Genomic DNA, 27,772 nt, shown 5'->3' on the forward strand with positions numbered 1-27,772 from the left:
TGTGTGTGTATATACACATACTCTCCTGGGCAAAAAAAAAAAAAAAAAGAAAGAAAAAGGGCAAGCCCCAAATTGCTAAACACTAAGCTTTTAATTGTCTTAACCACAAATTATTGGTCAGGAAATTAGCAAAATTGGTAACACTGTTTTAATGTGACGTAGTTACACGCTACATGTAGTTACTAATAACAGTAAATATGCATAATTACAATTAACTAACCTTAAACCAAGCTTAACTCGTAAGTACATAGTTAATTAATATTACTCAGTTTTTAATGAGCATGTACAATGTAACTATGTCACCTTAAAATAAAGTGTAACTGGAAAAAAAAAGCAAATGCACTATACTCTCAGAAAAAAGTCAAAGACAGAATGAAGTTTTTGGCAGAATATGAGAAGTTTGGTTCAGCAGAGTTGTGTGGTGATGAATCACAATGAGACATGAGTTGCATGGTGATGATCCAGAGTGCTGTCTTCGAAAATGTGAGAAATATAATAATAAATGCATCTGAAGCATGGAGAGCTATCATTGTGTGGGGAGTCTTTTTAGCTGGTGAGCTTCTTCACTGTGAAGAGTCATTTAATGCTTTGGAGTACAGAAGAATATTGCAGAATGACTTGCTTCCCACAATTGAAAAGTTGTTATTTAAAGAGGAATGCAGATGTTATTTTTCAACAAGACAATGCTCCTGCCCACATTGCAGACAACCAAGAAGTGGCTTGAGATCCAGACCATCAGGCTCATGTTTTGGCCTTGGTCACCCAGTGAATATTTGGTCTCACATTCAACTCAAACGACCTGGGAGACATTTGAGGGAGACTCATGAACTGTTTGAAGCCATTAACATTTGTTAACATTGAGTGGAACTGGAACAACACTGACTCTTCCTTCCTGCTATTCCATGCTAATAGATAAAAGAGCAGTTTGCTGTAAATGCTGTATTTATACTCTGAATGGCTGAAGCATTATTGTAAATTAATTTGTATCAGTTCACCTCTCCAGTTATTTTATAAGGTGTGCACCTTTGAAGAAATTTAGACATTTTTAGTAGGAAAAAAAATACCATGGAAGTCAATAGCTACCGTCATTTTAGGGCGAACTATCCCTTTACTCTAAGGGATTTATCGCTCTTTTATGTGGCCTCTTTTGTATATTTGAGGCCTTGGAAGACTAAGTTTTACAGGTGAAGAACAAGTAATATTTACTGTCACCATGACGACTCACTGCAGTCTTCTTACACTTAACACCTGCAGGAGTCATAGTGAAACTGCTGGATTCAAAGTGCCACTGAACCTCAATTAAACCATGTGTGCTACATAATAAGGGTAAGTAAATGACAAATGTTTTATTTTTGGGTGAACTGTCCCTTTAAAGTTCTAGCTAGCCTGTATAGAACATTTTCTTCTAGTGTAGTAGGGTGTCCATAGTAGGCCTACTTTGCTCTTCAATTTCAGCAAACTTGTTTACCACAATAAATGTATATGCTTAGACTTAAAATTAATATTTTAACCTGAAGCATATGTATAGTTATATCATCTCCCATCGCTACCCCAATTTCATTTGAATCTTTTTTTTTTCAAAATGATAAACAAATGGTAATTTAAACCATCAACAAATTTGGAAACAAACTCTCACGATGTACTGAAAAACTTGTGTGTATATAACAAACTAAACAATTCACATTCAATACAGTAACATGATCACAAATCAATAGCCTAATCAAGACGTGGTAGGCTATTATAGGCTACATAAGGCCTGATTTTTACTCTGAGACTGAAAACTTTTGAAAAAATTACACCGTCGAAATATGTGGTTTATGTAAGTGCAATTTGAGAAAAGGTCTCAACCATTTAGCTACACAGGAATGTTATGTACCTGACATTTACTGGGTTTGTAAAAAAAAAAAAAAAAAGCGCTGGCGTGTCCGGAAATGCAGTAATTTCATTCACAAGCTCGCACAAAAACTGATGGGACGGGCCGAGAGAGAGAGAGAGCGAGAGAGAGAGAGAGAGAGAGCGCGCGCGCGGTGATGAGCATTTCAACCGTTGCAATACGCTTTGAGATTCATTTCCTCACACTGTCATGTTTGGTCGAAGCATTAAGAAGAGAAACTCTAGCCGGTCGGTGAGTAAAGCGGTAAGGGGTGTTTACATTTTAAAGACTTGCATTTTTACGCAGTTACTCCACGTGCAGCTCAGTAAGACATTAAAGAATTGGGCTCATTAGGACGGAAACGAAAAGGCTAGATGTAATAAAACGTTGGAGCTGCTCTGTGATGTGTGAAGTTTACACTCAGTGCTACATCAGACGGGTTTGATACTCCAGTCCGAAGACATAACAGGCGTTTGCTGTTTCAAAAAAATTAGCAAAACATTGCATTTTATTGTCAGATTCGCAAATTAATTACTCACCACAAATATGACATGCTATAATATTACAACATTTGAGCAGACGTGTTTCTGTATGAATTGTATTGAATGAGCAGATGTATTTTACTTCCTTTTACAACTCAATAAGACAAGGTTCTTGCATTTTCTGAAGAATAGGTTTAAAAAGTTAGTGAAAATATTTTTTTCCTGGTCAAAGACGTCCTGTTAAATGTATTAAAAATTAAGTATGTTTTTAGTACAATACAAATATTCTATAATGCATTTTTAATACATTTAACACTACGTCTTTTTCACCTGGGAACTGACTCACAACTGTAACCTGTACTCAATAAGACCCAATAGAAAGTTGTAAACAATAAGTAATTTAATATTTTATGAAGCAAAACGGGTATTTGTTTTAATCTAATTACTTTAAAATGTACAAATTAATTTTAATCAATCAGTCAAAATGGAATGTGACCACTGACATGTATTGTGATCATGGTTAACTGTATATGAGTGTAATGTTAGTATTTGGCCTACATCAATAACAGACCCTTTAAAAATCACGTTTCAAATGGTAGCTTTAGGCCTATATGGAGCACTTTACAGACAGGTGTGTTGGATCAGGGTTAGATCTGAACTCTGCAGGTAGGTAGATCTCCAGGAACTGGCTTAGTTTTCAAACTTTTTCAGGCCCCCAAAACGCCGTTGTCATTTAAATGAACAGCCAAAAATGCATAAAAAGTTTCCCGTTTTTAGTTGAAAACTGTGTTGTGTAAACAGCCCCTTAGTATGCATCCTGTGAAAACTGCCTTACCATGCAAACGATACTTAAAATGTGCAGCCTGTACATATGTTCACATCTCAAAAAAATATGTTTTGGGGTTTCATGACCCTTTAAATTCCTTTTAGCGAGCTCCTCCTCCATAGTGGTCGGTGTCATGTTTATATTATCATATTACAAAATTGACTGCACTATTTTATAATTAAAACTTGTTCTAATCTTGACAAAACACTTTGAAAATGTCTTTGACTCAAAGTTCCATGTTTGTTGATTATTTTGTGATAGAAGTGATACTGTGACAGAATTTTTTTCATTAGTGACAACGCATCAAAAAAAATTGTGTGGAATGTACAGTAGGTGACACCCGGTGGCTAATTTGGGTACTAAACAAGCCTAAACAAAATCTCATGGGAACTTTAATTTTTGTGATATCAACTTCAAATTTGGAACACAACTTATAGAGATATGGCTTATGTATTCTTTTACATTTTGATGTTCTGTATGCCATATATGTGCATTTATGCTTTTATATAACAATGTATTGTCCACAGATATACAACATAACTTGCGTTTATATAAAAAATAACTCTTGTATCTCTTTTTAACCTCTGCAGCCCACTGTGCCTGATGGCCTAGAAAGTGGACAACCTTGTATCGTATGTGGAGAGCAGTGTCCTGGCTTCGTTCTGCATAAATGGAGGTGAAACCCCAACTTGCTCGTCCTGAACATACTTTTTCTTATTTTACTTCAGGCATTATGTAGAGAATGAGATGTTATCTTGACTTTTGGTGCAGGAGAGCCCAAACCACAGATTTTGGTGAACAGTGAGTAGTTTTTAAAGTTTTGTTGTTGCTCTTTTGGTCTGTATTGGATGGCATCAGCATTTCTAAGCTCTTGAAATGTTCAGTGGAAATTTTGAGGTTCTTTGCCTTTAGATAGAGTCACCACAGGAGGATTCAGTAGAATTTGAATGGAGCTGACAGTGCGTGTCTGAGCCAGCAGTCACTTTGCAGGACCTGTATGCACAAAGATAACAGTGTACACTAAACTAGCTATTCATGCTTTCCAGGACATTCAGGCTTCATTTTTGTTTGGGCGAGTTGAACTGTTCTGTTGGATCACACTGAACCAGAGGATGTGACTGGTTAGAATTTGGTGGGAAAAAAATTATAGTAAGAATCAGTGGTGTGGGGTGATGTTTTAAAAAGGAGAAACTTTTTTAAAAAGTCCTCACATTTGAGATATATATATATATATACAGGTGCTGGTCATAAAATTAGAATATCATCAAAAAGTTGATTTATTTCAGTAATTCCGTTAAAAAAGTGAAACTTGTATATTATATAGACTGCAAAGTGAGATATCTCAAGCCTTTATTTGTTATAATTTTGATGATTATGGTTTACAGCTTATGAAAACCACAAAATCAAAATCTCAGAAAATTAGAATATTACATGAAATCAGACAGTAATTACACAGTGATACCATGGTCATTGAACCAGGTTTTGGTTCTTTTGGCAGTGTGGGCCGGTGCAAATCCTGCTGGAAAATGAAGGAAGCATGAAGTGCTCTGAACATGTCCTGGTAGACGGCTGCGTTGACTCTGGATTTAATAAAGCACAGTGGACCAAAGTCCTCTTTTCTGATGAGAGCAAATTTTGCATCTCATTTGGAAACCAAGGTCCCAGAGTCTGGAGGAAGAATGGAGAGGCACACAATCCAAGATGCTTGTAGTCCAGTGTGAAGTTTCCACAGTCTGTGTTGGTTTGGGGAGCCATGTCATCGGCTGGTGTTGGTCCACTGTGCTGTCCACTCAACGCAGCCGTCCACCAGGACATTTCCAGAGCACTTCATGCTTCCTTCAGCAGACAAGCTTTATGGAGATGCTTCCTTCATTTTCCAGCAGGATTTGCACCTGCCCACACTGCCAAAATAACCAAAACCTGGTTCAATGACCATGGGATTACTGTGTAATTACTGTGTGATTTCATGTAATATTCTAATTTTCTGAGATTTTGATTTTGTGGTTTTCACAAGCTGTAAGCCATAATCATCAAAATTATAACAAATAAAGGCTTGAAATATCTCACTTTGCATGTAATGAGTCTATATAATATACAAGTTTCACTTTTTTAACGGAATTACTGAAATAAATCAACTTTTTGATGATATTCTAATTTTATGACCAGCACCTGTATGCATCTAAATAAAAATCACACACTGCACCTTTAAATTGTTACTGCCTTTAGTTAATATTTCGGAATAAATGTAAAATTGCATAAAAACAATAACTTGATTAAATTTATGCTTGGTTTTAAGGAATAGAACATTAATTACATAGTGTAAAAGTACAAAATAGAATTGTAGCTGTAAATAAATTTACATTTGATATATATATATATCAAATGTAATTTTTTTTCCCTGTTACACTTAATTTTCCTGGTTAAATAAACATTACATAAAAAGAGCGACCAAACAGCTACAATTCTATTTTGTACTTTTACACTATGTAATTAATGTCATTAATAAGCAACATCATTCCCGGATAACCGAAAATGGGCAGAGAATGGGATTAACTGAGGTTACGTGATGGCTAACAGACCGCAGACAAACGGCGAGTAGTTACAGCAGCGGCAATTCACCTGTCACTCAAGTGGTGGCCCTTAATTATGTAGAACTTTAAGGCTTAATATAATTTAAACGGATGAGTTATAAAAAAAAATCATATTTATTATGGTCTATGAGTCTGGACTCTCTTTTGGAGCCTGTCTCTTGCGTCTAGTCGATGAATTGCAGTTTAAGTCACTTCCATGTTGGATTCAAGAGAGACACCGGAAGGTTGGCTTGCATCAAACTCACCGCACGCTTTAGGGGGTCTGTTAAAAGTCAATGGGCTCAGGGGAGGCAAGCCTCCAGCTGTAACTTCACCTGAGGGTCTCGCTGTTGGACATTGTAACTTTATAAAAATGAGACTTTTACACTTTTTAATGTCACAATTTGTAATATTTGCGTAGTTTTATTTTTGTAATATCGATTGTTTTCTCATATCAAAATCAATTAGGATAGTTCTCCCAAAAAAAAAAAAAAAAAAAACATTTTGTATACACCCCTTCATGTTGGTCCAAACCTGCATGACTTGAGTTCTTCCATGAAACCCCAAAAAGATATTTTTTTTTAAATCATGAAATAGTTATATATAATTTTTCTTTCATTGGATGGATAAAAACATTTCTTCAAAGTATCTTCTTTTGTTATTCAGAATTATTTAAGTCATACAGGTTTGGAACAAAATGAGGGTGAGTAAATGATGACAGATTTTTTTTTTTTTTTTTTTTTGGTGAACTATCTTCTAACTTTGTCTCCAACAACTGAGGCATTTTCATAATGTTAGTGTGGGTATATGAAATAATTTGTTGCACTTTTAATATGTAACTTCTAAAGTTCATGTTTAAATGAGAAGAAAAACTCTGTCTAACCAAATCAGATCAACTAGAAGGCAAGAAAGCTTCTATAAAGGAAAGGGGTTGCTGGGATGGAGGGTAAAAAGAACTGATCTGTCTGCACTCCATTGCTGTAAACTATTACAGGGCAACAGTCAGCTCTGGAATGTGCCCTTAATTGCATGTCTTTTGCAGTCCTACAATAAAACGAAAGGTCTTCCAGACTAATTTAAAGCGAACATTTTCTTTTCTTTAGATGCGTCTTTGTGTGTGAGTGGGAGACCTATGGCACACTATGGGGTCTCTTACACAACAGCAGCTCCTAAAGATTTTTATGAAGACCGTGAAAAGGCATATTTGAATGCAGATTTCTATCAGGATTGCTGTTTGTTTGTGTCTTTGAAAGAGAGAGAGAAACTGTCTCCATGATCTGGCTGTAGACAGAGCTAGCAGGTGTCCATACTTACAAAATTTCAAGCATGCATTTACATCATACACACACTGTCTAGTCACAATTATTACCCAATGTCTTTGCTGCTGACCTTCAGTGATCCAATTCAACCAGACTAATAAGCAAAAGTGACTTTATATAAACCTTATTTGTGTTTTTACTGCTGAAGTAAAAGTTTTGTACTGGGTCCTATTCTTTGTGGCCCAGAATGGCCAAATAGCTGAAAAGTCTGTTTGAGCTGCGCCCTCTACTGTACAGGCGTGAATTTCCATTTCCTTCAGTCTAAGGCTTATTCATTTAACTTTTTGTTGTGAATTTCTACATTTGCCAAAAATAGGACTTTTTTTATTTTTTGTTATTAAAAAAAACAAACAAGAAAGGCCTACCCACTGATGAGAAAGCGTAACGCAAAAGTAACTTAATGCATTACTTTCTATAAAAAGTAACTAAGTAATGCAATTAGTTACTTTTTTTAAGGAGTAGCCTAACGCAATGTATTATTTTTAATTATTACATGGCTTGGTTGAATTTCAATGTAGAATGCGGTCTGTTATTTCTTGATAACAGACCGCTGCGAAGTATAACACACCGTTGCCATGATAAACAGAGCGTTGCTATGGACGCAGGTTTCTAACCGTAGAGACGGAACGGACTATTTTCTTTAGCGGAAGCAATACAATCGTTTTTAAATCAATAAACTCCTTTTTAAATCAATATTTTATGTCAAATTATTGATTTATTTGGTGGGTAGCCATGTAATAAACGGGATAATGTAGAGCGAGGCAGTTGTTTCCGCTTCACGTCGGGGTCCCGATCAGCCTGTCGGGGTTGTATTCGCTATAACAACCGCATCGCTCTACATTATCCCTTACAAAGTAACTTTCCAAAACACTGCAAATATTTGCACAATAAGTAATTTGCTGGAAAAAAAGCATTTGAAAGTGAGAGGATGGTTTTTTTTCTTTTGTTTTTTACAGCAATTAAATAGTTCTTCTAAATACTGATCATTAGTATTTCTAAGTACTGATCAGAAATCATGACATTAATCACTGTTATTTTATTCTGTTTAAAACAGTCATCATATTTGGGTGTCCTAGTCTTCAAAAAGTTTGAAAAACCTCTTTATGTAACAATCATGTTGGAAAATTATCTACACCAGATCTAATAATCCACATAAGAGGGAGGGAGATGCACCATGTGTAGGAAAATGAATGGTATAAGTTGCTGTAACATGTAAAATGGTAAAATGGTGGATGTAGGTATTAAAAGATTTGTCTTTCTGCATTCGATTAGATGGGAGCTGCACTTGTATGCCTGCCTAGAAAATATCTGTCCTGCGGCATCACCGAGATGGTCGTCAAATGAACTAATCTGTCATATAGGGACTTGCTTAAAAGTAGTAGGGTAGAGCAGGGGTCTGATGAATTGGTGAACATGAAAAGGCCATGCATCAACTCCTATTCCAACACTTTTAACATCTGCAATCCCTAAAATGTCCTGAAATATTCATAAATATCTAAATATTAATGAGATGGTTGGAATATCTGCTGGAGCTGGGGTCTATTTTCCCTGCTTTTCCACCATTGTATAAAACCTAGAGGGTTTTATAATAATAATGTCTACTCAAGCTTTTTTGTATTAGTAACTCTTAAACTCAAGAAAACTACTAAAGTTAGAGTAGTTTAACCACTGGACAGATTTTGCATTTGGTTTTTTGCTGAAATAAGAAGCATTATGGACCAGACATTAGTCCTGTAGTCAAAAGTCTGGATATGTGAGACTTGTAATGCATAACTAAATAAATAAATGTTGCTTCTGAAGGTAATTTTTTTTATGTTTTTGCTCGCTTAGGCTGCACTCCATAAGCTTGTATTCTATGTAGAAGGAACGAACCAAGATGGTGGCATGTGTAACACGATGATTTGAATAATTTATGAGAGCCGTTGGCTTGATTGATTTTCTTTGTGTTAATGAGTCTCATTACTGCCCCTATTAGCATCAGTGTTTGAGTATTTGCTATCTGATCAGCCAGCTTATATGACCCACTTATCCAGGTTGGCATGTAACTCTAGGTTGTAGATGCTCTTTCATGATGATTAAATGCATGTTTTACGGTTGCCAAAAACATTTTAGGGTTGCAATACAGAATTTGTCCTATATTATACCACTTTTTTTATATCCATTTGTTTTCTTTTTTGTAAATGGTGAAATATACCAACAAAATTGTTTCTTAGAACACATACTAACGTTCCCATCAAGTTATAAAAGCCTTCATTCTGATTGTTCTCTGAACTAATTCCCTTTTAGCTGGGATAAAGTTGATCAGTCCACATTTAGCCTGTTTTTCTTGCTAATTTTATTGGTGTACATTCAACAGATTTGTTTTGTTTAAGTGTCTAAATTCCAAAGCACCTAATAGCTCAACTGTGAGTCTGTTCATCATTAAAAATGTATGTGCGTTCACAGTTCACTTGTGTTGCCAAGGTTCAATATGTGTGTAATTGGTGTGCCATAGTCTTTAAAATTCATTTAATTTTTACAACAGATGCAATAAAGTGATAAGCCAAAGTCAAAGCTCTTAATTTAGTGCAGCAACAGACAAATACTCTGCTTTTTAGACATATACATGTGCAATGTCTTACACCAGTGGTTCAATCTCAAATGTATAGAAATGGACAGTGTTCCTGACATTTTTGCTAAAATCAGCAACCCTGTTTTCCATTTTAAATATTTTTTTGAGAGTTGGCAATACTGATAAATGGTAAGTCCTTCATGGTGACATCTAATAGCATACAGCATGACACACACTTAATGATACATGAATGCTAATGCTAATTTTTGTTGCTATAAAAAAGACTGAGTCCACCATTATTGGAGTTAAAGAATTTAAAAATATGAATTTATTCCACATTATAGTGTTGGCATTTGTGTAAGGTGCAATGAGAATTTCACAGGAAGCTTCTGCTCACTACAGAGCCCATATAGGGACATGGTGAAGGAATTTTTTTGTGTGCATTTTCTCACAAATGTTTTGAGCCAGAGTTATCTGTTGTGCTTGACCAGTTCTTAAAAGGCAAAGAAACCGAGACAAAATACTGATGAAAAGGATTTTTAAAAATCATGCAGTTGTTGCTGCAGGTAGAGCCGCTGGACTCTGTCCTCCCAGTAACCTGCTCCAATCTGCATAACAGTGCCTTCAGTGTGTTAACAAGCGGCCCGGCCAAACCAATCCATCAGGGCGGTCTGGCACATTGAATGGGTCTTTAAAGTAAAGTCTCCTTTTCAGGCAGTCAGGAGGAGGAGAAAATAGAGGCAAACCCTGCTCCTCAGACATGTACAAAGAGGGCAAGAGAGCATAACAACTGGGCCTTTCTAGATTAGCATGGTTCTGCAGAGCTGCTAAAACACATTCACCTCGAATGGAGTTAAATCACTGTATCCACTCCCTGTGTGCTTTGAAGTGCTAACCAGATGCAGTTATGTTGCCTGCTAATGCTTATTCCACTCATTAACTAAATGAGATGGGGTTTTGTTGCTTATGCTGCCATTTGAGGTTATTTTGACCAAAGATTGATATTTGGGGCCTCTGTAAATAGATGGGCTATACTATAGACATGCAGATGAATAACAAGTTGACCATTCAGATTCAAACAGTACTTTTACCGGGGGCTGGGATGACTTCGTGTGTATGTGGTTGTCTTTGATTGGGTGTAATGATAGGGTCATTTATTTGCCATTGTGGTCACGGAAACGGTGGGGTGGCTCACATGCATGCAGACTGAGGCCCACTGGATACACAAATGAATGACACAAATAACAGCAGGTATTAGAAACCGAGGTTAATCTCTAACTTGAATATAACAATTAATATATAACAAATTTATTTGAAATAGAAAGTTTTTGTAACAATGAAAAGGCAATACTTTCTCTCAATACTTTTATAGATTTAATGCACCCTTGCTAAATAAAGGTATTCAGTTCGTTAAAAAAAAATCTTACAGACCCCAAACTTCCATATGAACTTTCTAGTGAACTTCTAAAAAGTATTAAAATAAGTATATATTTTTTGTTTTACATTGTTCATCAAAGAATCTTGAAACATATGTATCATGGTTTCCACAAAAAAAAGTAAGCAGCAGAACTGTTTTCAATTGTGATAATAATAAGAAATATTTCTTGAGCATCAGTCAGCATATTAAAATGATTTCTGAAGTAACATGTGACACTAAAGACTGGATTAATGACTGCTGAAAATTCGGTTTTGCCATCACAGGAATAAATTACATTTTAAAATATATACAAATATAAAATTGTAAATGTTTCACAGTATTACTGTTTTTATTGTATGTTGATCAAATAAATGCAGTCTTATAAAGCGTAAGAGACCTTGAAAAAAACAACCCAGTCTTGTCTTCACCATTTATATTTTTAGAAATAAAAACACCCCTTGAATATAAATAAAGAATCAACATTCTGCAATATTTTTTCTATATAGTACACCAAATTTATCCATTATGATCATAGCACACATACCACTTTATGCCAGTAATTGCTGTTGAATGCTATGCTGTCTATTAAAACTAGACTTTGGCTAGACAAGATTGACGTAGAGCAGGTCTCGCCTTCAATGATAGTGCTCATTTATGGAGAAGAGCTTCTCTGGCATTAAGAGTTTCGTATCAAGAGGCTTCCTTTAGTAAAGGTGCATTTGAACATGCATTTGTTTCACAGGAAGAATAGAATAGAACATCTCTAGGGTTTGGTTTTATCGCACCTTCATATTTAACACCTTCAAAGTATAGCAGATGCTCAATAGGGCTGGAGTGGGTGTAATTGGAGAATGTTTTCATCCCTTTGTCTGTGAAGCTGTAGAGCTAATGATTACAGAGGAGTGTGCATGTGTGCCAGCCTTTGGGCACTCCATCTTTACCATAGTGATCTTGGTTTTCAGTACCCCATTATAATGTATGTGAAAGAAAGAGAGGACATGATGACAGGATGAGGCCTATTACTGGTGTCACATCGCCTTCACTTCTAACTTACCATGCTTTTATTTAGACCTTTGGTAACTAATTTATGTTTTTGAACAATCTATTATTCGAAACATCACCATCAATGAGGATCTGATGTAATGCCAGTGCTTTTAAATTGCAGTCTATCATTTTAAAAGGGATGTGTTGATGGATTTTTTAAACATAATTCACAACAAATGATTATATGTGGCAAAATGACTCCAAATCAAATGCCACTCGACATACCCTTGTTAAACTTGGCTAGATGGTTTTAAAACCTATTAATTATGATGCCATTTTTGGCATAGTTGCTGGTTATGCAGGTAGGCTACAGTGAGTTTGGAGAGGTGTATGCTCATATTATCCAGCATTTTTTTTTTTTTTAACCAGAGAGAGATTTAAAGTTCAACTAAATTAAAATTCTCAGTTTTGAAAAAGCGACTAATTGTCCTTTTTTGACTTTCTATCTATACTCCATGCTTCATTCAGACTTCAACTCTCATCTTTTAGCGCTGGTGGCTTAGTTATTTCTTGCTTGCTCTCATCAGTGAAAGACGTATTTCAGTCATGGGTCAACATAATGCTCTAAGAGGAAACAGCTGGATTCCTTTCCGTTGACATTATGCAGATTACTCCTTTCAAGTTTCTTTTAGTTCACTGTCAACAACATGCCACACCACAGTCTGGATCTGACAACACTCCTTATCACGTCAAGAGGCCTGTGACCATGCAGGGTCCTGTTTACACCTGGTACTAGCATGTCTCAAATATGTCTCCTGTGACCACTGTTGGTCAGATTTCATTGAAGGTCTCTCGATGAAATGACTGTATGCATCACTTTTTACTTTAGTGTGTTACTGCATGTTGATAAAGGAAAAACATGTTGGATGGATGGATGGAAGATGGTTGGATGATAGATAAGAGGATGGATAAATAAGCGGATAGCTGGTTAGATAGTTAAGCAGACAAGTATGTAAATGGTTGGACTGACAGATGGATGGATAGATAAATTATAGATGGATGGATTATAGAAGCTAATAGATGGATGGAGATAGATAGATAGATAGATAGATAGATAGATAGATAGATAGATAGATAGATAGATAGATAGATGATGCGATGAAGAGATGTGAAACTGGATGATCAATGTGGTGTGAAATTAAATGGATGAAATGAGTTATTCTACTCTAAAGACTAGTGATGTGTGCAAACAAAGGGCAGCCGTGCAGTTGGTGGAAGAGATCAGAGATAATAGCTGGCAGTGAGCTGTGTGTGTGTCTGTCTGGATGAGAAAAAGAGGTACATGCTTTCTCTTTTTGTCCCTGAGCTCAGGGTCAGTTGTCTGCTTGGTCTGACCAGACCAGCTGCAGCTGCTAAACACCCAGATCATGTCTTCATCACCTCCACCAATTTACTTACACAAGAGCCTCAAAGTGCCACTGGAATCCACACCCAGTTAAGTGATAGAATAAATGCATGGAATGCATGCGTATCAAATGCTACATTAAAATGCATTTAGTCCAAATTTGGCCTTTTTGTCTTCCATCTCCTGCAGCTGGCACTAAACGCCCACTTCTGAAAGCTCTTTAAACTTACTTTTCACTCAATACCCTGGTATCGAACAACGAACAGTGCTATTTTATGTCATTAGACATTGCACAATTAGATAGGGGTTCAAAATATTTTTTAGTAGTAGGGCCAGAAGTGCCTGGATGCACATGCCCGTTCATACTGGATGCACATGAGGATTTTTATATATAGTTGGTTGCTCAGTTATTATAAGTTTTATAGATTAAATGTATAGAGATCATGCATACCCATATATAAATCTGATCATTCGTGTAAATCTGTGTGTATATACAGTATGAACACCGATTCTTGGTTGTAGGCTCTCCTCTGTTTAGTGATCCATCTCAAGGTGAAGAGAATAAATGGCTGCAGGTGCTGTGGCTCTGCGAGACTGCTGATCTGTAACAATGGGAATGAAAGGGTCTTTGACTGCACTGTTGTTTGAATGTAGGCTTTGTCCTTGTGTTTTCAGTGTCCCAGGGACGTCAATTGTGAAGTGTGCACAGCAGGGCTATGTTCACTGTTGTTAATATACTTGGGCACTGACACACACACACACACACATTCTAAAACAGCTTGGGAAACGCAGGTATCAGCACAGCTTCACTTCTTCCCTGCATCACTTCAAACTGTCCTTTGATTCAGCTCTCTCTCTCTCTCTCTCTCTCTCTCTCTCTCTCTCTCTCTCTCTCTCTCTCTCTCTCTCTCTCTCTCTCTCTCTCTCTCTCACTTTGTCTTCTGTCTCACACTTACATGGAGAACTTTTACACCTACTCCACAGGAGTGTGGGTTGTTCTTGAGGCTGCAAGTTAAAACTTTTATGATCTCAACTTCTTCTGGCTCTTCTTGACGCCATCCTGTTTTTTTTCCCCCTCCTGACCCCTCAAATGCCTGTCATTCATTAAAAACTGCATTTGTGTGCAAACGGTTCTGTTGTGAATGAGCGTTAAATGGATGCATGTGACTAACACTGCTGCTGGAATTCCTCTGGAAAAACAAGATTTTTATCATGGCTGTGAGGTCAGGGCCAAAACCCTAGTTGAGAAATAAAAAAGTATATGACAGAATTGAAAGGTTATCCTTCAAACATTTAAAACATTATTTTATTAAAGTGGCTTGTAAACTGTGCTCGACTTAACATCTATATTTAAGTTAGGAGGATTTAGCAGTTGCTAATTATAATGCATATAGTATATTAAAAACAAATATTCATAGTATGTAAATGTAAATTATATAAAATACGTATGGAAGGAATTTCATTATTACTTAATAATATACAATTATATAACAATGTTATAATCAAGTCTCAATGTAAACACATGTTTCTCATACAAAGCTGAAGACATATTTTAATTTAAAAAATGTCATTATTGCACTGAAATCTACACTTTTAAATTTATGAACAGATGGTTATTGTTCTTGAAATCCTTCGTTGCTGTAGCTTTATTGTGTCAACAGAGGGCACTGTTGTATTTGTTTAGTTCATTTGATGTTATGCTCAGTAGAAGCACACTTTTAAAACTTGACGGACTGGATGTTATTGGAGTGTTATTTGGCACCAGCCTTCATTTTAGATCAGTTTTGTTTTAATACAGATGTACTGACAGTTTACCTGATCATACATATCTGTAGTTACCACTTTAGTTGTTTTTGTACTCTGTACTCAATTTAGCGTCAAAGATGCACTAGTCCACAACACCTATAAGACATGGCAGTGAAAAAAAAAAAAAAAACACGTGATTTGTGAGGAGAGCAATCACGTTTATCTTATAAAATTTAAAGAAAATTGAACACCTCAATATTGCAATAAATCAAGGTCGACACAACAAAAATGTCTACAAACCCTCAAGTCTCAGCTCAAGTGCTCAAAAAAGGCATAAGTAAACCAATTGGAACCTGCAATTCACAACTACCTAATACACTTGCATTTGCATAAAGTAGCCTTGTTGACAAGTTTGAGTGAGTATGGGCAAAATGCACAAAATAATAGTACCTTCAATGCCCTGTAGATGGCATTGTCACTTCTTTTGTAGAAAAAATAAACTGCTGCAGAAAAAGTTAGGTGCCGTGCATTACTGATCACAAATGTATTGGAGTAAAGAGTACATACATATTCAAAAATATAGTAAAAGTTGCTCATATCTTTAATACTCAGGAAAAACTATGAGTAATACAGAGTTAAAAAAAGATATTTAGTACAGTAACTAATTACATTTACTCAAATTAGGGTGACCACCAAGTCCTGAAATTGGAAATTTTGTCCCGATTTAAAATGTTATTATCCAACGTGGTGGCAAATAGGCTTTCCAAGTAATGTAAAAATCAATGTTTATATAGTATAATGTCATGAAATGTATCCCTCACACACGTGTCCCGCATTGTCCCGAAAAATCACATTCTGTCCTGCAACAGAGCAATAACCAGGTGGTCACCCTAACTCAAAAACATTACACCACTGTGTTAGCATGTCATGTGTATGTACATGGATCGCTCAGTGTTTCACGGATGACAGGGAAGCAGTGATGGCCTTTATGACGCTGCTTATCATTCTTAAAGGAAAGCACAGGAAATGGCTCTTTATAGGATAACTGAAGCAGTTCCAATTTCCTGTGATCACTGACCAGGTGCTCTCGTGTTACTCGCACATACAGTACACACTCGAATGCACTTTGTGCCTTTTATCTGAACAGAACAGAGATTAATACTGTACACAAATTACTTCATTAGTATCCTAATAAATCAGAGACTGTAAGTGCGTATTACCTACATCTGAGAAGTACATCTGTATAAGGCATATTTGTTAAAGGACATATTTAAAATCCGTGGTAATACTTTACAATAAGTTCTCATTTGTTAACATTGGTTTTAATGCATTAGTTAAAGGGATAGTTTACCCAAAAATGAAAATTCTGTCATCATTTACTCACTCTCAAGTAGTTCCAAACCTGCATGAGTTTCTTTCTTCTGTTGAACACAAAAGAAGATATTCTCAAACAGTTGATGGACCCCATTGACTTCCATAGCATGTTTTTCCTACTATGGAAGTCAATGGGGTCCATCAACTGTTTGGTTACCGACATTCTTTAAAATATTTTATTTTGTGTTCAGCAGAAGAAAGAAACTCATACAGGTTTGGAGGGTGAGTAAATGATGACATAGTTTTCATTTTTGGGTGAACTATCCCTTTAACAAATAAATTAACTAATGTTAACAAATAAGACCTTATTGTAAAGTATTACCACAGATTTAAATATGTCCTTTAACAAAAATGCCTCATACAGGTTTGGAAAAACTTGAGGGTGAGTAAATGATGACAAAATTAAAATTTTTGGGTGAACTATCCCCCTGAACTAACTATGAGCTATATATTTTTACAGCATTTATTAACCTTTGCTAATGTTAGTTAAAAACAATTGTGCAATTTATATGTTTGTTAGTCCACAGTGCATTAACTAATCTTAACAGATACAACTTCAGACTTACAAAATGTATTAGTAAATGTAGAAATGAACATTAAATAAGATTAATAATGCCGTATAAGTCTTGTTTATTTTTTGTTCTTCTTATCTAATGTAGTTAAACTAATGTTAACAAAGGATTTTGTAAAGTGTTACCTAAATCATTATAAGGAAGACAGTTTGATGGAATACACCAAAACATTTGTGAATTTAGCTTATTTAGCCAACATTAACTAAGTAGAAGAAACTTTTTCACAAGTGAAGTATTTAGTAAGAAGGTCGGAAACATAAATGTAAAAAGCGACTCTCATTCAAAATGCTGCCTTTTTCTCAGTGACTCATATAAAGAGAAGTGTATGGGCTCCGGTTTCCAGGGTGATGGTACTATTCACACTCCTCTGGTGCCGTGACAACCACACTAGAAGGCAGACGAATGAGGGTGAGAATGGTCAAAAATCAAACACGACACCCCCAGAGACGTGAACAAACACAATCTGAGGAGGATTCAGTCTTCTTCAGTTTCATCTCTTGATGTTTTTGACAGATCTCTCCAGATATTTCGTAGATAGGCCGTGTTTTAGATCCAAAAACCTGGAGAAATTGTGAAAAATCTCAGCCAAAGCCTCATACCGTTCTTATCATCCATGACAGTCCTGTTTGTTTGAAGTCCAAAATAATTATTTCTGCATTAGGACAATGAGCCAATGAAAAGTTTTAAGCGGAACAATCCGCCTTCCCTTGTTCGTGCTTTGAGTCTCCAGCTGTTGAGCTCTGACATCCCCACCCAAACATATACAACAGCCACAGGGAGTGTAAAATCAAAACCAGACGTGGCTTCTTTCCATGGATTTTATGATAGATAATTGGTAATGTAAACAAACTTGTGCGAGGATCATTTCAAAGGAATCCAAGATACAAGAGAATACATATAGCCTTCACTTATTGACCTAAGGTGAGTCTCAGATTTGGCAGATACCTCTAAATGTACGAAACTGGAGTCACCCCGGTACGGGGTCATGCATTTTTCAAAGGCTGAAAGGCATTCATCTCTTGACTTGATATCCTTGTAGCTCCAGCAAAGTGCAAAAGTCGCTGATTTTGAACTTGAAAGCATTCAAATTTGTTTTGACTGGTCATGTGATATTTGACACCATCCTGCCGATGACATCACAGGCCAATGATAGGGTCCCACTTTATTTTAAGTGTCTTCAACCACTGTGTTCTTCTTTAGCTACTCAACTATTTAAATACTTGTAGGCTACTTTAAAAAATCTCCATGTAATTACAGCTGTAATTCATTTCTGTTATTATATCTAATTACACCTGTTGACCCTTCCATTACCCCGTAACCCACCCTTAAACCCATACCTCCACTAACCTTACCTGTATCCCACCTAAATAGCAGCAAAAGTGTTTTGAAATACAACTTAAACAAAATAAGTACATTTGCATACATATACATTTTTACGTTGTTACATCAGCATTTTTTAAATGTAAGTACATAGACAGTACATAGAAACCTTATATAAAGTGGGACCAATTACAGTGATTTTTTTCACTGTTGAGAAAGTGAAGCCAAGCGAGACTACTTGTTCAGGGAAAGAGATGGTTAATTGTACAAGGGAAAGACCAACTGTGAACTGTGAAGAAAAACTGCATTTGATACAGAAGATTTGAGATCCACATATTAATTCCCAGCCATTTGCAACGGGAACACTGGCATCCTTTTCTTTTGCTTTGAAGAACATAGTCAAATATAATGACAGAGCTATACACTGTGCAATATTATGTCTCATAATGTGCATCTTAAGTCGTTAAATACATCTTTTTGCTTAAAATTTTTTTAATTTGAGACTGAAAGTTTTCAAGGGACAGTTCAGATTAAATGTAAAACTTTTGCTTTTGTGTTCCATTGAAATTAACAGCATAGAACAAAACGTCATGAGGGTGAGTAAATGATGACAGACATGTCATTTCTGGATGTATTCCTTAAAGCCTTTGAAGTGTTACTGTGAAACAGCCTTACAAATATGACGCACGGCCCCACATTATTAAAGCATTCCTCTCTCCTGTGCTCCGAGGAAACACAGCCCTAATGATTCACGACTACCCTCAGCTGTTTAGGGAGAAAGACTAAGCCGGTTTAGAAAGTCAAGAAAGGGAAAAGAAAGAAAAGATGGATGTGATGATGACATCATCCTGGCTAGCCTGTATAGTTTTTATCACTGCATTCTTTTTATGGAGCAGATTAAACCAACTCGTATTTCATCAGTGCATCTGTGTCTAATCAGGACAGAGAGCTATTTGTTTCTCTAATAATATGTTTTAAAAGTCCAGCCCTCACTATGTTTATTGGAAGTGTGTTGTATGTGGGTTACTTTTGCTTTGGGGACACAATTGTCCTAAGAAGTTAGTTAAATCTGAAAAAAATAAAATAATAATCACCCCTTTGGGGACAATTACAAATTCGACAAACAGTTGCTTTTGATAAAAACTGTTAAATGTGTTTTCAGCAAAAGCACAACATTTTGAGCTGAAATAATGAGGTTTATGTGTGTGTGTGTGTGTGTGTGTGTGTGTGTGTGTGTGTGTGTGTGTCTGTCTGTCTATCGGGAAAACCTCTAGAACGTCTAGGCTAAGTATTAAATGCAATTTGAACTCAGATGGACATTAATTGACAGAAGGGAAAGGGTTGTTGTTTCATGCGAATTGGATCCATTTAAATGTATGTTTCTTGTTAATTAGAAAGATGCTTTTTAGTCGTTTGCAAGGTAGACACCTTTTTACATATGAATTAATTTGATTTTATTTCATTTCTTTATAGGTCAGATTGCTTTTCGGATTAGGGTTAGTCATTATAATTGGCTTTATTTAAAAACAAAAAAGTTGAATGAAGTTTATGTCTTCATTTAGATTGCTAATTAAACAAATGTACGTGTTTGTGGGTTTATCTTAGTTATACTTTGGGGACAGATTTGTCCCTTGAAGTTAGCTAAGCATAACAAAACCTCCCTTCTGGGACGTGTGGTGCCGTTCTCATTTGCAGCAATTCTAAAATGTTTCTTATAGGGGTGGATTTAGGGTTTAGGTTAATTTTTATATCATTATAATTATCTTAATATATAACAGGAATAAAAGTATACGCTGGTCTACAAATGCAAAGTGCAGTAACTACGCAACACTAAAACTGAAATGTGTTTTTTATATCAATTGTTACATATGTTTTTCTTAATATGAACGTGTTCCATTAATCAAGCTGTAAAATGTGTAGTTATTGTTTTTCTGTTATTGTGGTTTGTACCAATATTAAGATTCTCTCTGATTAGTGTCGTTATGGCCGCTAACCAATAAATAGACAATAGTAAAACTTTGCACTATTGTATCTAAATTAATTTTAAAAATAAAACACAAAATCACAATCTTTTCAGCCAATAACCAATATGGTGCCTATATATTTTGCATCACAAGCATGTTATGTCCTCATTTACAACAACCTCATTTAGTAAACATGAGTGTGTGTTTTTTGTGCATTCCAACAAGTCCATCATTCATTATTACTATGATCAAGCCGTTTGGCAAAAGGAGAGCCTACTCATGCTCAAACATGTTGAGTGAACCTCTCAACTGCCTCTGCTTTGAAGAAGTACTTTTATTTTCTTTACTTGGCCCTTGAAGGAGCTCTATGCCACTTAATCCTCTTTTTACACTGTGTGCATTTGTCTTTCCTCTGCTCTCTTACACAACGAATAGGTCTGAAATATGGTTCCATGGGGAGTAAGACAGGCACTGGATAAGGATGTGCTCTTGTTTCTCCATCAGATACACTCTCAGAAAAAAAGGTACAAAAGCTGTCACTGGGGCTGTACCTTTTTAAAAGGTACATTTTTGTACCTAAAGGGTGCATATTGGTACCTTAATGGTACATATTAGTACCTAAAAGGGACAAATTAGTACCTAAAAGGAACAAATTAGTACCTAAAAGAAACAAAAGTGTACCTTTTGAAAGGGTACAGCCCCAGTGACAGCTTTTGTACCTTTTTTTCTGAGAGTGTAGCATTTGAGCTCTCGTGTGTGTGTGTGTATGTGTGTGTGTGGAGTGGTAGACTCAGCAGATGCTGGGTGATCATGCTTTCCTGGCCTGAGGCGAATGCTTACCATGTGCACCATGTGTTTGTGCTTGTGTGTATGGGTGTAACCATGCTGGTGGATTTGGGTGTAGTCTGCATGTGCACTGGGGGGCTCCTGTACATTTGCTCGAAGTGTGAAAGTGCGACATCGGTGCCAAACGTGTGTAAGGCAGAACTTCTGTCATGCTGATTATCTAGTCATATGTTACACAGTCTGCTGGCTGGAATGTCTGGGAACAATTTGGTTCACTGTGAGTGAAAGGACCTTAGTCAGAAATGATGGCATATTATATTTATTCAGTTCCATTTTTTATGGAAAGTAATACTTGTGTATGTCTCTGTAAACATATAAAGACATACATAGACATACACAAAAAAAATGAATAAATAATTTAAAGATTAATTGCGAGACACATATAAACACACAAACACACATTTGCATACATATGGCAGGCTATACACTCACCTAAAGGATTATTAGGAACACCTGTTCAATTTCTCATTAATGCAATTATCTAATCAACCAATCACATGGCAGTTGCTTCAATGCATTTAGGGGTGTGGTCCTGGTCAAGACAATCTCCTGAACTCCAAACTGAATGTCAGAATGGGAAAGAAAGGTGATTTAAGCAATTTTGAGCGTGGCATGGTTGTTGGTGCCAGACGGGCCGGTCTGAGTATTTCACAATCTGCTCAGTTACTGGGATTTTCACGCACAACCATTTCTAGGGTTTACAAAGAATGGTGTGAAAAGGGAAAAACATCCAGTATGCGGCAGTCCTGTGGGCGAAAATGCCTTGTTGATACTAGAGGTCAGAGGAGAATGGGCCGACTGATTCAAGCTGATAGAAGAGCAACTTTGACTGAAATAACCACTCGTTACAACCGAGGTATGCAACAAAGCATTTGTGAAGCCACAACACGCACAACCTTGAGGCGGATGGGCTACAACAGCAGAAGACCCCACCGGGTACCACTCATCTCCACTACAAATAGGAAAAAGAGGCTACAATTTGCACAAGCTCACCAAAATTGGACAGTTGAAGACTGGAAAAATGTTGCCTGGTCTGATGAGTCTCGATTTCTGTTGAGACATTCAGATGGTAGAGTCAGAATTTGGCGTAAACAGAATGAGAACATGGATCCATCATGCCTTGTTACCACTGTGCAGGCTGGTGGTGGTGGTGTAATGGTGTGGGGGATGGTTTCTTGGCACACTTTAGGCCCCTTAGTGCCAATTGGGCTTCGTTTAAATGCCACGGCCTACCTGAGCATTGTTTCTGACCATGTCCATCCCTTTATGACCACCATGTACCCATCCTCTGATGGCTACTTCCAGCAGGATAATGCACCATGTCACAAAGCTCGAATCATTTCAAATTGGTTTCTTGAACATGACAATGAGTTCACTGTACTAACATGGCCCCCACAGTCACAAGATCTCAACCCAATAGAGCATCTTTGGGATGTGGTGGAACGGGAGCTTCGTGCCCTGGATGTGCATCCCACAAATCTCCATCAACTGCAAGATGCTATCCTATCAATATGGGCCAACATTTCTAAAGAATGCTTTCAGCACCTTGTTGAATCAATGCCACGTAGAATTAAGGCAGTTCTGAAGGCGAAAGGGGGTCAAACACAGTATTAGTATGGTGTTCCTAATAATCCTTTAGGTGAGTGTATTTTATATATGTATGTGTGTGTATATATATATATATATATATAAATATAAATATATATATTATATAAACAAACGTTTATTTTAGAATCGATTAATCATGATATATATATATATATATATATATATATATATTTCAAGTGGTTTCCCCAAATTTTACTGAAAAGGCAACTTTTAATGACTTCTGCAGTTTCAAAATTATGCAAATTATTATTATGTCAATTCATTCATTCTATTATTTATAAATTAATTTCCAAATATTAAATACGACACCAAATTATGCTGCTGTCTTATTCTTTTTCTTTTGCCTTTGCCTTTTATGTTCTTTCATCTATTTTTTGAATCAGTCTCTCTTACTCTCTGTCCCTTTTTATTTCTCTCTCTCTGCCTCTTGCTGTTAGGTTGCCATAAATGGCAACTTCACCTTGACAACAGTCCCTCCCAATACCTTGTTTGAATTGTAAATGTTAGCACACTTGCAAGCTGTGCACCTTTAGTATGAATAATGAATATACACAGCAAGTAGAATATTTGATGTTGTGTGCATGTACTGAAAGTTAACAATTTAATAGTGCATTAAACCATATCAACATGTGTTGTGGATCAGTAAAATCCTAAATTAATCCTTAGAATCTCGTATACTAGCCTCATAAAGCTTATCCTGTAAATCCGAGGTGCATGTTTTTTAGTATTTAAAACGGAGAGAAAAATAATGTAGACTTTTTTTTTTTTTTAAGATTCAGCAATTTTTTCAATTCTTCCAAAAGTGAATGCCTAAAGGGTGCTCTTCAAAGTTATCTTGAACTGCACACTTGAAGTAGTGAGATTGGTTAGATAGTAAGATTCTACTGTCTAGTTAAGATAACAAGGGACCTTTCTGCAGTCAAATCCTAACATAGTACGTGAGGTTCAGATTAAGGTTAAAACTATGCGAATTAGACATGAATCAAGGGGGAATTTTCACTTGCAGAGTTTTTGTAGATTCTCCTATAAGTCTAGGTCATTGTAATGCAGTGACTGTGTTAGCCACTGGGATATTGTGCATATATTAGCTGAAGGCAATGCACTGTCTGACTTGATTAATGACAGCAGACAATTGACTGTAGAGCCGACGGGCCTTGCTGCGCAAATACAATAGGCTGCCATGAGGACACGCACACATTCGGAGAGGCCTGGATCCACTGGGGTTAGTCTTTATAGAGCACTTGTGATCCAGTAAGGGACATTCCATATGGTAAAACTATCTTTGGGGAGGTTTTATGAAATATATTAATATTGCTCCATTTGTAAAGAGGAAATAGACTGTTATAATGTATTTTCCAGCGGGTTTTACTAGTGAAGTGAGAGCTGAGACCTCCGGCTTTGTCTCCTGTCCATTGTGTCATCAAAAATAATATGCATAATTCTCTCTATATAGCATGTGCCAGTGAAACATTCATAGTCATGAAGTTTCAAAAAGAGACGATCCGGCACTCCATAAGAACATTGTGATGTTCTATTGATGCTATTTCCTTGAAATGTGAATGACACCTTTGTAACGGTACTTATAATTCACAGTTTGTCTCAGCTAAATGTTTGCAAATGTGAAAAACCGCTACGATTATGTTTTGAAATAATCTCTCATTGTCAGAGAGATCGTGCTTCTGTTCTTTACTGATCAAAGCTGTGTGTATGCGTCAGTGTTTGTGCGAACATTAAAGGAGAACTCCGGTCAATTTTAACATTGAGCTCATTTTTTTGTACATTTGGAGTGCTGTCAATCCAGAGAACAACGACAAAAATCGGTGTTGCCTACACCGAGTTATTCTATTTTTAAAATTTGCACCCTGTTGACTTCAATGGGGCAAGTACTAAACCTGCTTTTAGCCTCTTAACATCCTTGATGTGTCATTACAAGTGCACAGAAAATGTGAGTGATTCCTTCAGAGTGAACACGAGTGAGTCTGACTGCAGTAGATGTGAAAGATATGTATAAAAATGATGTTATTTAAGCCAGCGCAAATACCTTTGTTTACATCCTGTTTTTCGGTTGAAGTCCAAAGTAGTCGATTGCCGAGTTCACGCGCGTGATCATAGGTATTAAACCTATGCGTGTGAACTCTGCAATCGACTACTTTGGACTTCAACCGAAAAACAGGATGTAAACAAAGGTATTTGCGCTGGCTTAAATAACATCATTTTTATACATTTCTTTCACATCTACTGCAGTCAGACTCACTCGTGTTCACTCAGAAGGAATCACTCACATGACCTGTGCACTTGTAATGACACATCAAGGATGTTAAGAGGCTAAAAGCAGGTTTAGTACTTGCCCCATTGAAGTCAACAGGGTGCAAATTTTAAAAATAGAATAACTCGGTGTAGGCAACACCGATTTTTGTCGTTGTTCTCTGTATTGACAGCACTCCAAATGTACAAAAAAATGAGCTCAATGTTAAAATTGACCGGAGTTCTCCTTTAAGGATGCTTCGACATCAGGCTTTGATAGGACTAGAGTTTGAAATCCTTTAGATCTTCATCTCTGACAGCAAAATGTTCAGCTATTTTTGGAAACCGGAACGCAGTCATCCTCGTGCATCTTCAAAGACCTGCTCATTACTGATGTCCCACAAATGATGCTGAGTAGTATATTTGTATAATCTCCATAAAGTGTTGCTAATAAAAGAATAAAATGAAATAATCTGCATAGGAGACTGATTTTATCATCATTAAGGACATAATGTGGGATTATACTTCTGTTGGATGAGCAATGTTTGTGGAGTATCACAAAAAAAATGTATCACAGTTTCCACAAAAATAAAATAAAAATAAATTAATAATAAACTGTTTTCAACATTAAAAATTATAAGAAATGTTTCTTGCACCAATCAGAATTTAATATGTAAAATCAATGATTTCTGAAAAATCAGCTTTGTCATCACAGGAATAAATTACATTTACTAATATATGGAAATGTAAAACATTGTGATAATATTGTACATGGACAACAGACATGGATTAAGTCAGATTGGACATGTCAATGGTAAAGTTGAGTTATTTTTAGTTGGGGATAGAAAATATGATAGTATACAAATAATAGAAGTCAATTGTCAGTCACCATGACACGTTTGTGAGATAGTGAGTGCGTTATAAGCTCTTTGATCTTGAGCGCTTTGCTTGACTGCTTGACTCAACATTTACATAGTTCAGTTTAATCCTTAATGACCATCTGTTGTTTGGCCTACTCCTGTGTGGCGAGCAGACTAGTAGAAACACACACATATTAGCAGCACTGTCTCATTCTCATGTGCAGGGCATTGTGTCATTAGCAAATCCCAGCTAAGTGTCATGTTTCAGGTTAATCAGGTTAGAGACTTTGAAACACTTCAATAATTAATGTCCATAGCAATTAATTCCATTCCATTTATGTTCTGGGATCAATACATTTTCATCCTTTTTCATTAATTACCTCATCCAAGTGCTTTTTCAGTTTACTTATTTAGAAGTTTACTATAGCTAACATGACACTCTAATTTTTTTACGAAGGTAAAAGAGTAGCAAAACTCGAGAGCACGTAGATGTGAATTTGAGAAGGACACGGGTTTCGTGACATCATCGCGTACAATAGAAGTCCCATTTCATTGGCTAGGCGTCAACCAATAAAACGACACCCCCGCTCCCGCCCCCCTTTCTCTCTCGCCGCCACTGAGTTTCAAGTGCACAAGTTAGTTTTGCACCTAATATCGCGAAAAGAGTAAAAGTCAAGGCGCGAAACTTGAAATTGCAGTGACAGATTTGAGAAGTTGCAAGTGCCTAATTGAGGCTGTACTGCGAATGTGAATATAAGATTAAATGCAAATATATATTACAAGTTTGTGTCTGTCATTGTATTTCTGTGAATGCCATTTTACACATTTGTGTCTACTTCTCTGAAGCTTCAAATTCAGAATACAGGTTTGTGACTATTGTCTGCGAGTGCAAATTTCAACATTCAACTTCAGATTTTTATTTTACAGGTTTTCACATTGGAGCTGTGAGTGTAAATATTCACGTACAATTACGAATATTTATTGTACAAGTTCTCAAATTCACATCTACGTGCTCTCGAGTTTTGCTACTCTTTTACCTTCACATTTTTTAGTTAGAATTAGTTTGGCTCTGATGACTCATCAGAGGCTATAAAATTCTGTTTTATTTTATATAACTGAGTTGCAAAAATAACCCAAATCACCAGCAAAGGTCGAGCCGAACATTTATTAAGCTGCCATGACCACTGCTGATTGCTCTACCTCTTTGCAATCAGTTTCCCCCTTGAAGACTTGATTTGCTTTATTTAATCAGATCCCTCTGCTCTCTATTCAAGCGCATGACTTGAGTCATGTCTGGCATTAACAGTTCTTAAATCTGCAAGAGAAGGTGAAATTTCTGTCTGATTTATAAGAATATATGAAAGTAAAATGTTCCATAGAAATGTTAATGTAATGTTTTTGACAGAAGTCTCTTATGCTTACCAAGGCTGCTTTTATTTGATCAAAACACAGTAAAATACAGTGAAATATTATTACTATTTAAAATAACTGCTTTGTATTTTAATATATTTTAAAATGTAATTTATTCCTGTGATGGCAAAGCTGAATTTTCAGCATCATTACTCCAGTCTTCAGTCATATGGTGGAAATCATTCTAATATGCCGATTTGATGCTCAAGAAACCTTTCTTATTATTATCAATGTTGAAAACAGTTGTGTTGCTTAATTAGTTTGTGGAATTTTTTTTTTGTTTTGAATAAAATGTTCAAAAGAACAGCATTTATTTGAGAACAGAATAGAAATCTTTTGTAACATTGGAAATGTATTTATTGTCAATTTTGACAGTTTAATGCTTCTTTACTGAATAAAAA

General features: G+C 36.2%; 1 protein-coding gene across 2 annotated transcripts in view; it reads left to right on the forward strand.

Moving 5' to 3' along the window:
* The first annotated feature begins 2,034 nt into the window (after positions 1 to 2,034).
* prickle2b (prickle homolog 2b) overlaps positions 2,035 to 27,772 on the forward strand; it is an 81,870-nt gene continuing 56,132 nt past the window's right edge. The window contains exons 1-2 of one of the 2 annotated variants that reach the window (XM_079857579.1): positions 2,035 to 2,137; positions 3,772 to 3,857. In XM_079857579.1, coding sequence (XP_079713705.1) covers positions 2,084 to 2,137; positions 3,772 to 3,857 — 140 coding nt within the window. In that variant the 5' untranslated portion in view covers positions 2,035 to 2,083. The remainder of the gene's footprint in view (positions 2,138 to 3,771; positions 3,858 to 27,772) is intronic. The other variant, XM_079857580.1, reaches the window with a different exon arrangement.

This window comes from Squalius cephalus (genome assembly GCF_949319135.1).
Source record: "Squalius cephalus genome assembly, chromosome: 22".
Classification (NCBI taxonomy): Eukaryota; Metazoa; Chordata; class Actinopteri; order Cypriniformes; family Leuciscidae; genus Squalius; species Squalius cephalus.